Source organism: Bombina bombina, chromosome 4 (genome assembly GCF_027579735.1).
Source record: "Bombina bombina isolate aBomBom1 chromosome 4, aBomBom1.pri, whole genome shotgun sequence".
NCBI classification, from domain to species: Eukaryota; Metazoa; Chordata; class Amphibia; order Anura; family Bombinatoridae; genus Bombina; species Bombina bombina.
In genome coordinates, this window is record NC_069502.1 from 523,337,234 (window position 1) to 523,351,188 (window position 13,955).

The 13,955-nt window shown below is 34.3% G+C and overlaps 1 protein-coding gene across 1 annotated transcript in view; it reads left to right on the forward strand.

Moving 5' to 3' along the window:
* Window positions 1-13,955, forward strand: part of LOC128656511 (CD109 antigen-like) — a 224,645-nt gene that overhangs the window by 194,682 nt on the left and 16,008 nt on the right. Inside the window, exons 26-27 of the mRNA XM_053710439.1 lie at window positions 7,297-7,468; window positions 11,439-11,626. Coding sequence (XP_053566414.1) covers window positions 7,297-7,468; window positions 11,439-11,626 — 360 coding nt within the window. The remainder of the gene's footprint in view (window positions 1-7,296; window positions 7,469-11,438; window positions 11,627-13,955) is intronic.

Genomic DNA, 13,955 nt, shown 5'->3' on the forward strand with positions numbered 1-13,955 from the left:
TTAATAATTAAATTAGTTTATTTATATTTTATTTCAAAGGCGGATAAGTAGATAATTTTTAAATTATATTTTGGCGATCTTTGTATTTGGCGGCTTAGTGGTTAAAAAGGTTATTAGGTAAATTGCGATGTGTTTTTTTTTTTGGATTAAGGGTTATTAATTTTAACTTGTATTTTTTGGGGGATGGCGGACATAGTGGTAAATAAGCATTCGGTTTATTATTGGGAGGTGCCTCAGACTACACATTATTTATACAGTCACAATGCATAGTGATTGTATAAATAATGTAGACACTGACACTATAATAATAAGCATTAGTAATCTATATATAATGTACATCATTGTCAGTGTCTACATTATTGATACAGTAACTATGCATTGATACGTTATAAATTATGTGTGGGCGGAGTTACGGAATATGCCGATCGCAACTTCCGAAAATATGTAACGGGCATATGAATTAACATATACATCAGTATCAATCAAACACTGTTTGTGGAAAGCCACGCCACTTGCTCGCGGCAAATCGCGTGTGTCGCTTGCGACTAACCATGCCCCTTCCTCGCGCCGGTTAGTCAATTTAAATAATAATTTTTAACATTATCTGACGCAGTTATTAAAAAGCAGTCTGTAAGGAGAGTTGTTGTGGAGAGAGATTAGTTATTTTAATAGTGGAAGTTCTTTTTTAAAAGCTAAAGATAAGCCTGTTGTTTATTATTTTTAACAGCTTTTTTCAAAGCTTAAATTGTTTAAAAAAAAAAAAAAAAGAAAAACAATTTGACATATTTTACCTTATAAGCTTTATAGAAAGCTAAATAACAGAAATATATATACTTATAAAGCTTTTTTAAAAGCTAAAGTAGTTTTAAAAAAGTATGTTGCTGCATAAGTAGCTCAGTAGGATACAACTTTTTATAATACATTTTATAGCTCAGTAGGATACAACATTTTATAATAAGTTTTATAAATATATTAATATAAAGTATACTCTTTATTTAAAAGGTATACTATTTTTATATAAAAAATTTTTTTAAAAAAAATTGGGTTTTATTTTTTAAAGTTAAAAAAAGTTGTAAATTTAACTATAGATTAGAATAATATAAGAAATATATTGCAAATAGAGGTTTGCAACAACTGTAGATTATTTAGGAAATCAGTTTCTCAAAAAAAGGTGTTACAACACCAGTAAGGTTGACACTATACCTGTTGATTATATATATATATATATACACACACATTTTCAATAAGTTTGCAAAAAGGGTTTGACTAAACTGAGATATATATATATATATATATATATATATGTGTGTATATATATATATATATATATATATATATATAGAATTTTTATATGACAGTTGAATATAAAAAAAGGCTGTCACTACACCTGTAGAAATAATTATATGTAGATTAAAGCATTTTTAAAAAAACATTTTTTGCTACTTTGATAGCTTTATTTTATATCATGTAGCTTAATTAGAAAATACATATTTTCAATATATTTAGGACAGCAGTCCATTCAAATAAGGGTGTCGTTACACCTGTAGGTTATATATATATATATATATATATATATATATATATAATGCACCTGTAAATTAATTTATATATATATATATATAGATAAAAGCAGTGTTGCTAAATAAAGTGTTATATCTGTAACATAATAACTAAAATAAATATTGTTGTTATATCTGTAGCCTTATTATCTATAATTATTTGGCATATATTTAGGACAACAGTTCATCCAGAAAAGGGTGCCACTATACCTGTTGGTTATATAAATTTACATTTTCAATAAGTTTGGCAAATAGGGTTTGGCTATTGGCTGGGTTTGGCATTTTTGCTACTTTGGTAGCTTTATTATATATCCTGTAGCTTTATAAGAAAATACATATTTTTAATATATTTAGGACAGCAGTCCATTGAAATAAGGATGTTGTTACATGTGTAGGTTATATACATATAAATATATGTATAATACACTTGTAGATTTATTTATATATATAGATAAAAGCAGCATTGCTAAATAAAGTGTTGCTATATCTATAACATTATACCAAAAATAAATATTATTGCTACATCTGTAGCCTTATTATCTATAATATATTTGACATATTTTTAGGACAAAAGTCCATCCAGATAAGCTTGACAGTATGGGGCCCATTTATCAAGTTTCGTATGGAGCTTGAGGGCCCGTTTTTCTGACGAGCCTTCAGACTCGCCAGAAACACAAGTTATGGAGCTGCGGTCTAAAGACCGCTGCGCCATAACCTCTCTGCCTACTCTGAGGAGGCGGACAGACATCGCTGCAATTCAACCTGATCCAATATGATCGGGTTGATTGACACCCCCTGCTAGCGTCCTATTGGCCGCAAATCTGTAGGGGGCGGCGTTGCACCAGCAGTTCACAAGAGCTGCTGGTGGAATGCGGAGAGCGCATTACTCTCCGCATACAGCAAGGTCTGTCGGACATAATCCACAATGTCGGATCATGTACGACAGGCCTTTCATAAATAGGTCCCTTTACCTGTTGGTTATATATACAAACGATCATCTGGGGTTGCTGTGTTCCTTGTTCAGAGAGGAATTGCCTGGTATTTCGGCACTGGACTGACCGTAATAGGCGGGATCAGACTGATATACTACATTAAAGTTCTACTCTGTGAAAACTGGGCTAAAAGAAGTTGCACCCAGGTGGTAAATCACCATAGAACAGGCTAACAATGGTATTGAGCTGGTTGTTCGTTCCTGTGAGTGTCTTTCTCTCTCTCTCTATATATCTATATCTCTATCTATCTCTCTATCTATCTCTCTATCTAGATCTATCTCTCTCTCTCTCTCTCTCTATATCTATCTCTCTCTCTCTATATATATATATCTATATCTCTCTCTCTATATATATATATATCTATATCTCTCTATATATCTATATCTATCTATCTCTATATCTATATCTATATATATATACAAAACACGGAAGGGGACTGCAATGCTAGACCGTACCAGGTACACATCCCATGACCCTGCAACATGCTCAGCCCTGGGTGCTCAGTGGCACTCACAAGAAGCTGTGCTGTCACAAGAGTCACAGGTAGTTAACCCCAGACAGGTCTGGGTGCAAGAACCATAGGGGAAATTACAAATCAAATTAATACAACACACAGAGAAAACCCTGCACTCACTAGCAAGCTCACAGCTAAGATTTAAATGCAAAAATGGAAAGGCTTAAATCTTAGCTGTGAGCTTGTGCAGGGTTTTCTCTGTGTGTTTTTTATATATATATATATATATATATATATATATATATATATATATATATATATATATATAAGTCAGGCTTTTGTTACTGCTGAAGGTTCAATACATATATATATATATATATATATATATATATATATATATATATATATATATATATATAAAAATTAAAAATCATTTAAAGAAAACATGCCCCTAAAAGAAGGTTATCTTTAGAAAAACAATCTGATGCAAAAAAGAGACGAAATGATAGAGATAGAATAAATAGAAAATAAAAAAACTAATGAAGAAAGGGCCCATTTAAGGGAAGCAAAAGCAATTCAGAAAAGAAAAGAGAGAGCAAATATGACAGAAATTCAGAGACATAAAGAACAACAAAAAAAATGCTTATGCTCATACAAAAGCACGTTCAGAAAAAGAACAATCAGAAACACAAAATCAGCTTAGTATAAGCAATAGGGAAAATTAAAGGAAAGTTATGTTCAACGCCATCGTACAAATTTGGTAAAATGTACTCAACACATTGCAGCACTTGCAAGATATGGTGATTCATTAGATCATCATAACTGTGGAGAGCTACATTTTATATGTACCAACTGTGATGCTGTACATTTTTCAAAAGAGCAGCCAACAGACAAATTATTTAGTCAATGCTACAGCAAAGAAAAAGTAAATATTGAACCTATTAAAGTTGCTCCTTTAATAGAAAGTTTAATGACAGGAAGTCAAAAACATTCAAAAAATTATACAAAATTATTAGATCTTTTAATAATTAATTAAAAGATTATGAATAACTGGCCCTTACTGTTTTAGAATTAATGGACAAATTTATCACAGAACTGGACCACTTCATCCTTCCAATGAGGATAATAGAAAGTTTGCACCACTATAAATTCTTGATCCAGATGAGGCTGCACAACAGTGCCTTATGATTGATGAAAATACAAAGAGCAACCCTGAATTAATGACTGAGTTTTTATGGCTTTAAACAATCCTTTTGCAGAAGCATGTAAAATATTGTATGAAGTAGAACATGAATGTTTAGAAGATGCATCTCAAAATGGTGTTACACCTGCAACTGTGACCATGGCAATAGTACAAGATCGCAAAAATGATCAACATAGATATAATGCTCCTTGGTGTAGAGGTAGTTATTATTTTCCAAAATGCAGATGGTAAACCTCCTCTTGAGCAAGATCTTATTATTCATTGTCAAAGTCCTAACAATGAAAAAAACCCAGAAAGTATTTTAGATCCAAATTTGGAGCCAATGTTGTATCCACTTCTTTTCCCTTTTGGGGACCAAAGTTGGTCACCTAAAATGAAATTTAATTACAATGCTACTACTGTTAGAAATATAAGAACTCAATCCTTAGCAAAGCCAAGAGAAAGGGTCACATAAATGCAATTTTATGGGTATATACTTTCCATCCATCACGAGTTTAACCCATTTCTGTGTGCTGGAAAATTGACTCAGCAGTACTTTGTAGATGCATATGTTAAAACAGAAGGTAATTATTTAAACTATGTAAGACAAAATCAGTCAAAATTAAGGGTTGAAAAGTATACAGGTCTCATGGACCATCTTCAAAATGTAGCTGCAGAGCAGGGCTTACTTCTAGGCAAAGCAGTTATACTTCCATATACATGTAAAAGGTAGTCCTAGAAACATGGTACAGAATTACCAAGATGCCATGGCTATTGTAAGAAAGTATGGGAAGCCTGATTTTTTTTTTTATAACTAGGACATGCTTAGTAGCTGCTGATTGGTAGCTGCACATAGATGCCTCCTGTGATTGGTTCTCTGTGTGCATTGCTATTTCTTCATTAAAGTATATCTAAAGAATGAAGCAAATTAGGTAATAGAAGTAAATTGGAATGTTGTTTAAAATTGTATTCTCTACCTTAATCATGAAAGAAAATGTTTGGGTATAATGTCCCTTTAAGTACAGATTCCATTGATGATGAATCACAGGAAGATAGGGATAATTACCCAGTTGAGTTCTCAAATGAATTGTCTCCTTCTGGAATGCTGGTTCATAAACTCAATCTTAAAATAGCTAGTATATTATGCTTTTGCATAATCTCAACACCAAAAGAGGTCTTTGTAATGCCACCAGATTGGTTGTCAAAGCATTGTGTGAAGATGTAATTATTGCACAAGTATTAACAGGTACAGCTGAAGGGCAAAATGTTTTTCTCCAAATAGGGTGTGGCTATATCTGTAGTTTATTATATAGAAAATATTTTTTATATATTTTAGACAGTAGTCAATTAAAATTATAGTATTGCTACAGCTGTAGCTTAAATATATTTATAAAAAAGAAGATTCACCAAATAGGTTGTTTCTACATCTGTAGCTTAAACAAAAATTAGACTGCCCTTTGGGCAGGCTTATCGACTAGTTTTTAATATTTTCGTTTGTTAATTTTTGTAATTTAGTAGTTTTTTTTTTTTGTAATTTAGTAAATTTAATTTGAGTAATTTTAGTGCTTTTTTGTTGTAATGTTAGGTTTTAGGGTAAGGCAGGTTAGGTTTTATTTCAAAGGTAAGTTTGTATTTATTTTAACTAGGTAGTTAATAAATAGTTAATAACTATTTACTAACTAGTCTACCTAGTTAAAATAAATACAAACTTACCTGTGAAATAAAAATAAAACCTAAGGTAGCTACAATATAACTATTAGTTATATTGTAGCTAGCTTAAGTTTTATTTTACAGGTAAGTATGTATTTAGTTTTATATAGTTATTATTTAGTTAATAATTGTAACTTTAATTTACATGTATTTTAATTATGTTAAAGTGTTAGGGTTAGGGTTATGTTAGGGTTAGCCTTAGGGTTACAGGTTTAGGGGTTAATATATTTATTTAGTGTTAGTGATGTGGGAGGCCAGAGGTTTAGGGGTTAATAAATTTAGTATAGTGGTGGTGACATTGGGAGCAGCAGATTAGGGGTTAATTAATGTTTGTAGGTGGTGGCGATGTTGTGAGCGGCAGATTAGGGGTTAATAACTGTATGTAAGTGACGGCGATGCTAGGGGCAGCAGATTAGGGGTTAATAAGTTTATGTAGGTGGCGGTGATGTTGAGGGCGGCATATTAGGGGTGTTTAGACTTGGGGTGCTAGGTTTTTACATTAAATTAATTTTCCCTATAGACATCAATGGGGCTGTGTTACGGAGCTCTTCATTCCACGATCACAGGTATTAGACTTTTTTTTGCCGACTCTCCCCATTGATATCTATGGGGAAATTGTGCACGAGCACACCAAAGCAGCACTTGTTTTCGGTGCTGTATGGAGCTCAACGCAACCATATCGCTCGCACAAGCCTGCTTTTTTTAAACTCGTAATTGCAGCACTATAGGGAGGTGAAATAATGCCGCTTTTGTTGCGGTCGTTAATTTCCCTATAGTGCTCAAAACTCATAATCTGGCTGAAAATTTGTAATGTGCCAATATAAGGCTAGTTTCCATTGAGGTGGTAAAGTGTGGTTACTTAAAAAATCTCCATAGACATTAATGGAGATAAATGTTTTTTATCACCGGTTTCAACAATTTACCACGGCTATGGAAACAAGCCCATATTCTTCAGCACTATACAGGTAGTACAATAAATAAAGAGAAATATATTTGGAGAGTCATTACATTTCAATGATTTACCATACACAGGTCATTAGGGTGTGGTTATCTTGGGTTCCATATGGATCTTTCTAGGCACAGCAGTAGGTCCATTATGATTCTGAAAATGTAGTCTAAACTGGTATTTAGTAGTGAGTTTGTAAATGTATAGAATTTCTTTTTTGGGAGGAAATGGGACTGGACATTACTGTCCATATGTATTTTTATTTATTTTTAGGCTTATATGAACTTAAAAATTGCTCCTGTGGAGTTTATGATAGCTAAGACATAATTTGAGTTAAATGTATAGTTTTACAGAATCAGGAATAAGGTTAAACTGTTTTCATACATTACAAGTTTAGATATATTTTATAATTTCCTTTGGATATTTACTTTGCGTTTTCCATTTCCTTTTAGAATCTTTATAAGGAAAGAATTCAGAAGGCTGTGCAATACCTTGAAAGCAAGTTTGATGAAGGGATTTCTAGTAACTATTCCCTGTCAATTGTTACCTATGCCCTAACCGTGGCCAACAGCACCAAAGCAAGCACAGCCCTTACCCAGCTGAATTCAAGAGCAAACAATATTGGTATGTTACTGATAAATATGTATTAACAATCATAATGCAAGTAGCAGAAGTAATAAACACATACAACTTACTATTGGGCTATTTGAATAGTGCTGAAACAAAAGCAGTGTTGCTTCTGAATTCAGCCCAAATATTCAGCTAGATTACGAGTTCTGCGTTATGAGTGAAAATGCATCGTTATGGCTCTTTTTCATTACCACTGGTATTACAGGTGTTGTAAGTATAGGTGAACCACACACCTTTTTGGCCGTCACACAACGTAAGTACCGCACTTTTTAAAAAGTCCTTTTTCAATGGGACTTCCACAGCGCCGGTATTACGAGTTTTGCCTGGGAGGCCAAAAAGTGAGCGGTACACTCTATAACCACAAGATCCGTACCGCCATCTAAAGTCAGTAGTTATGACTTTTACGTTACAAAGCTGTACCATAAAACTCATAACTAAAGTGTTAAAAAGTACACTAATACCCATAAACTGCCTATTAACCCCTAAACCGAGGCCCTCCCGCATTGCAAATACTAAAATAAAATTATTAACCCCTAATCTGCCACTCCGGACATTGCTGCCACTATAATAAACCGATTTATTATAAATAAATCGCGAACACTAATATTTAACACTAGTTAAATATTATTAATCCCTAATCTGCTGCCCCCAATGTGGTCGCCACCTACATACACTTATAAACCCCTAATCTGCTGTCCCTTACATGGCCGCAATCTACATTACTATTATTAACCCCTAATCTGCTGCCTCCAAAATTGCCGCAACCTAACTACACTTATTAACCCCTAATCTGCTGCCCCAATGTCACTGCCACTATACTAAAGTTATTAACCCCTAACCCTAAGTCTAACCCTAACCCTAACGTAACCCTAACACCCCTAACTTTAACATAATTAAAATAATTCCAAATAAAAATTTAAATTAATACCTAAATTATTCCTATTTAAAACTAAATACTTACCTGTAAAATAAAACCTAAGCTAGCTACAATATAACTAATAGTTATATTGTATCTAGCTTATGTTTTATTTTTATTTCACAGGTACATTTGTATTTATTTTAACTAGGTAGATTAGTTATTAAACAGTTATTAACTATTTACTAACTACCTAGTTAAAATAAATATAAATTTACCTGTAAAATAAAACCTAACCTGTCTTACAGTAAAACCTAACATTACACTAAAATTAAATAAATTACATTAATCAAATACAATTAACTAAATTACATAAAAATAAACACCAAATTACATAAAATAAAAAAGAAATGATCAAATATTTAAACTAATTACTCCTAATCTAATAGCCCTATCAAAATAAAAAAGCCCCCCAAAATAATAAAACCCCTAGCCTAAACTAAACTGCCAATAGCCCTTAAAAGGGCCTTTTGCAGGGCATTGCTCCAAAGATATTAGCTCTTTTACCTGGCAAATAAAATTACAAACACCCCCCCAACAGTAAAACCCACCACCCACACAACCAACCCCCCCCAAATAAAATTATATCTAAAAAACATAAGCTACCCATTGCCCTGAAAAGGGCATTTGGATGGGCATTGCCCTTAAAAGGGCATTCAGCTCTTTTACATGCCCAAACCCTAAGCTAAAAATAAAACCCACCCAATAAACCCTTAATAAAACCTAACATTAACCCCCGAAGATCCACTTACAGTTTTGGAAGACCGGAAATCCATCCTCATCCAGCCAGCGAAGTCCTCATCCATGCAGCAAGAAGTCCTCAAGAAAGCCGGGAGAAGTCTTCATCCAAGCGGCAAGAAGTCATCATCCAGGTGGGCAGAAGTCTTCATCGAGACGGCGTCTTATATCTATCCTTCCAGCGCGGAGCGGGTCCATCTTCAAGACATCTGGCGCGGAGCATCCTCTTCATACGGTCCCAGTCGTACACTGAAGGTTCCCTTTAAGGGACGTCATCCAAGATGGCGTCCCTTGAATTCCGATTGGCTATTAGAATTCTTTCAGCCAATAGTAATTAAAGGGTAAAAAATCCTATTGGCTGATGCAATCAGCCAATAGGATTGAGCTTTAATCCTATTGGCTGATCCAATCAGCCAATAGGATTGAGCTCGCATTCTATTGGCAGATTGGAACAGCCAATAGAATGCAAGCTCAATCCCATTGGTTGATTGGGTCAGTGTTTATGTTAGGGTGTTAGGTTTAAACATAAAAAAAAAATTCCCCATAGACATCAATGGGGCTGCGTTACGAAGCTTTACGATCCATGATTGCAGGTGTTAGGCCTTTTTTTAGCCGGCTCTCCCCATTGTTTTCTATGGGGAAATCGTGCACGAGCACGTAACAGCAGCTCAAAGGAGCACTGGTATTTGTGTGCAGTATGGAGCTCAACACAGCCATATCGCCTGCAAATGCCGGCTTATTTTAAACTCGTAATACCAGCACTATAGGGAGTGAAATCTTGCCAAAAAATGCTGCGATCGTTAGTTTCCCTATAGCGCTCAAAACTCGTAATCTGGCTGATTGTTATTTATTCTGCAATAAAAGTAATGTATTTTATTTCATTGTAGCTTATACATTTTTTTTCATTATCTTGTATCGATTTGTATAACCAATATAACACTATCACAGTCACAAAACACTATATATGACCATGGTAGACCAATATTCATATAATAAAGAAGTTAAGGATTATATTTAACGCTAGATCACTAAAGTCACTAAAACAGAGATGCTGCACAAACATTTAGTGACAGCAATTTTTATGTATAAGTTTAATTTTAGTGTCTTTATCACAACAGACTCACATATTACAATTTACAGTAGAATATGCGGGTATACTTAGTGTAACTCCATTTAGGCAATTGCCATGATAACTCATGAAAGATGATGCTGGCTAAAACTGCCATATCACTGGTATATATGTCATACTTATATAGTTACAGATGTGTATCTACTTGCTTCCTCCTCCTCAGCAATAAACCCTAAATACACCTGACACAAACACTCAGAATTTGTCCCCCACCCCAATTAACCTTTTTACATTAACTTTTTCTCCATTGATATTAACACTATATGCAACTCTGACCCCCACCCCAAACTAATGTTATACACAAGTCTTTCTCCCTGCTATTAACCCTGTCCGAAACTCTGTCCCCTTTCACTATTAACTCTATACATGACCATGTATTAGCTCTAGACAATCCCCATATTAAGTCTCATTTTCAAATCAATTTGTTACAAAAGACGTCAATCACCTAAAATACAATCCATACTTCCCAATCCTTATTTTGCAAAGCCCACTAAACCCACAACTAACCCCATCCAAATTGCCATAAACAACCCTCAGATGTTATTTTTTTTTAAAGTTATAAGCCCTTAGAGTATCCTTACTTGGAAGGATCAACTTCTTTCTTCAGCCTCTTCATGAAAAGGTCCTGCTTATTTGGTCTCTCACCATGTTCTGGACACCTAGAAAAAAGATTTTTTGGCAATTTTTATTTTATGCTATAGGATTTTTTTGCAGTAGTAGATGTATGTAGGGGTCTGTTGTGTTTTGGAGGGGATACAAGGGGAACAAAATTGCATATGTATTATTAATAACAGTGACAAGGTGGTTAAATGGTTTATAGAAGTGTGGACAGGGTTTGGCTAATATTTTTTTGGTTGGGCTGAATAAACCATAGTTAGGTTTTATTGTGGTGGGTGTAAGTCAATGTGAATGATCATTTAATTTGTATTGTCTGTGCTGGATTTTTTTTTTTTGGGTAGCTGCTGCTGTTACATTATGTGCAGCTGTAACTATGTAATGTCAGTGTTGTGATACATAGGCTAACTGCAGGTAGTGACTCTCATTGAAACCGAACTGCCTTTATTGTAATTTAGTGTAAAAGGGCTTAGAAGATAAAAGACATGTTATGGTCTATTGATCTACTCGAATGAGCTGCTTGAATACAGAATGCTTTAGAATTCTATTCTATTTCTATATTTTAGGAGGCACCAAATTCTGGTCTTCACCCTCTGAAACCACAAGTTATTGGCAGCCGCGAACAACAGATATTGAGACATCAGCCTATGCATTGCTATCCCACTATAGACAAAACCGTATCAATGAAGGAATTCCTATCATGAAATGGCTGAGTCAGCAAAGGAATCATCTTGGTGGCTATGCATCAACTCAGGTTACATTTCTTTATTAATTTCAAGTTTTTATGAAGAGTATAAACAGACATAAACTTCTATATATGATGCTGCAAGCAGAAAGCAGAATTAGAGCTTGACCCAATGAAGCACTATAGTGAGTACCCTATACACTTATGGACCACTAAGAACCAACAAATTAGTATTTAAATTCTACTAAATGGAAAAGTCCATATGTGTTGATAACAAAACAGTGTTGGTGATTCACACATTAAGTACACATCCACGACTTGTCAGTAATAGTTAAAACATAACATTTATTGAAAAAGTGTAAAATTACAGACCTGGGTGGCAACAGTATTAGCAAAAAAAATCCTTTGAACCCAATGTCACCTGATGCGTTTCGCCAAAGTCGTTTTTTTTTTTTTGCTACAACTGATGCCATCCAGGTCTTTAATTTTATTCTTTTTCAATAAATTTTAGGTTTTAGCTATTACTGACAAGCCGTGGATGTGTTCCATTTAGCGGAATTTACATACTCAAAGAGTGACTGAGTTTGTTAAACTAAACATATCTGACTCTGTTTTGGTTCACTGTCTTGTTTTAGTAGTTTGATAACTTTATTAAAATATCACATTTTAGCTCATCTTGTTGAGACTTTTTGAATTAGTGACAACCTTCTGAAGCAACATACAGAACATTTGTTTTTCCTCAATTCTGTTTTAGTTAAGACTAAAACACAACTTAATAAAGGAAAAGTGATGGGCTGTGTGATGGATACCCCGGCTACCCGACTGGGTAGCTCTGCCAAAAGGGGTCCTGCTTCCTCCCTGCCGACTGCAGCTATGTAGCTGGCAAGTGACCACAACCACTGAGAAACAACAGGGGTGATGTTGTAGGGGGGTGGTGGGTAACCTTATTTATCTGGTATCTGTGACAGGCTGCTTGTGTCATACACTTGTATAATTATTTGTTTAAATCTATCAGGTAGATTACGAGTTGTGCATTTGTGTTTTAACGCTGAAAAAATGGCCATTTAAGTGTTAAAACAGCAACTTAACCTCTACAAGTCTTGTCGTTATACAGCAGCAAGTCTTTTAGCCTGTAACGCAATGTCAGTCCTGCACTCGTAAAAATTACGTTTTTTCATGGGACTTCCAAAGCGCAGCCATTACAAGTTTTGCGGAGAGGCTAAAAAGCTTGCGTTCCAGCCTATACGACAAGATCTGTGCAGCCATCTGAGAGCTGTAGTTAAGAGTTTTACCCAACAAAACTGTTACATAAAACTAATAACTAAAGTGTTACAAAGTACACTAAACACTGATAAACTACCTATTAACCCATAAACCGAGGCCCTCCCCCATCGCAAATACTATATTAAAGTTATTAACCCATAATCTGCCGCTCCCGATATCGCCACCACTAATAAAATTTATTAACCCCTATTCCGCCACTCCCCGACATCGTTACCACAATAATAAAGTTATTAACCCCTAAACCACCGCCCTCCCGCATCGAAAACACTATTTTAATATTATTAACCCCTAATCTTCCGTCCTCCCACATCGCCCCACTATACTAAAGTTATTAACCCCTATTCCACTGCTCCCCGACACCGCCGCCACTATAATAAACCTATTAACCCCTAAACTGCAAGCCCCCACAACGAAATATACTAAATTAAACTATTAACCCCTAAACCGAAAGCCCCCACATCACAATAAGAGAATTTAAACTAGTATCCCCTAAACCTAATGCCCCCCAACTTTATATTAAATTTACAATTTCCCTATCTTAAATTAAATTAAAACTTACCTGTCAAATAAAAAAAAACTAAGTTTAAACTAACAATTAAACTAATATAACTATTAAACTACAATTAAACTAACTACCAATTAAAGAAAACTAAAATACACATTAAAAAATCCTAACACGACTATAAAAATTATGAAGTATCTAATTACAAAAAAATAAAAAATACTAAATTACAAAAAATAACAAACACTAAATTACGAAAAATAACAAACTAAATTATCCAAAATAAAAAAGAATTACACCTAATCTAATAGCCCTATAAAAATAAAAAAGCCCACCCAAAATAAAAAAAACCCTAGCCTACAATAAACTACCAATAGCCCTTAAAAGGGCCTTTTGTAGGGCATTGCCCTAAGTTAAACAGCTCTTTTACCTGTAAAAAAAATACAAAGACCCCTCAATAGTAAAACCCACCACCCAACCAACCGCCCAAAATAAAAAAACCTAACTCTAACAAAAACCTAAGCTACCCATTTACCCTGAAAAGGGAATTTGTATGGACATTGCCCTTAAAAGGGTATTTGGTTCTTTTAAAAAAAGCCCAAACCCTAAACT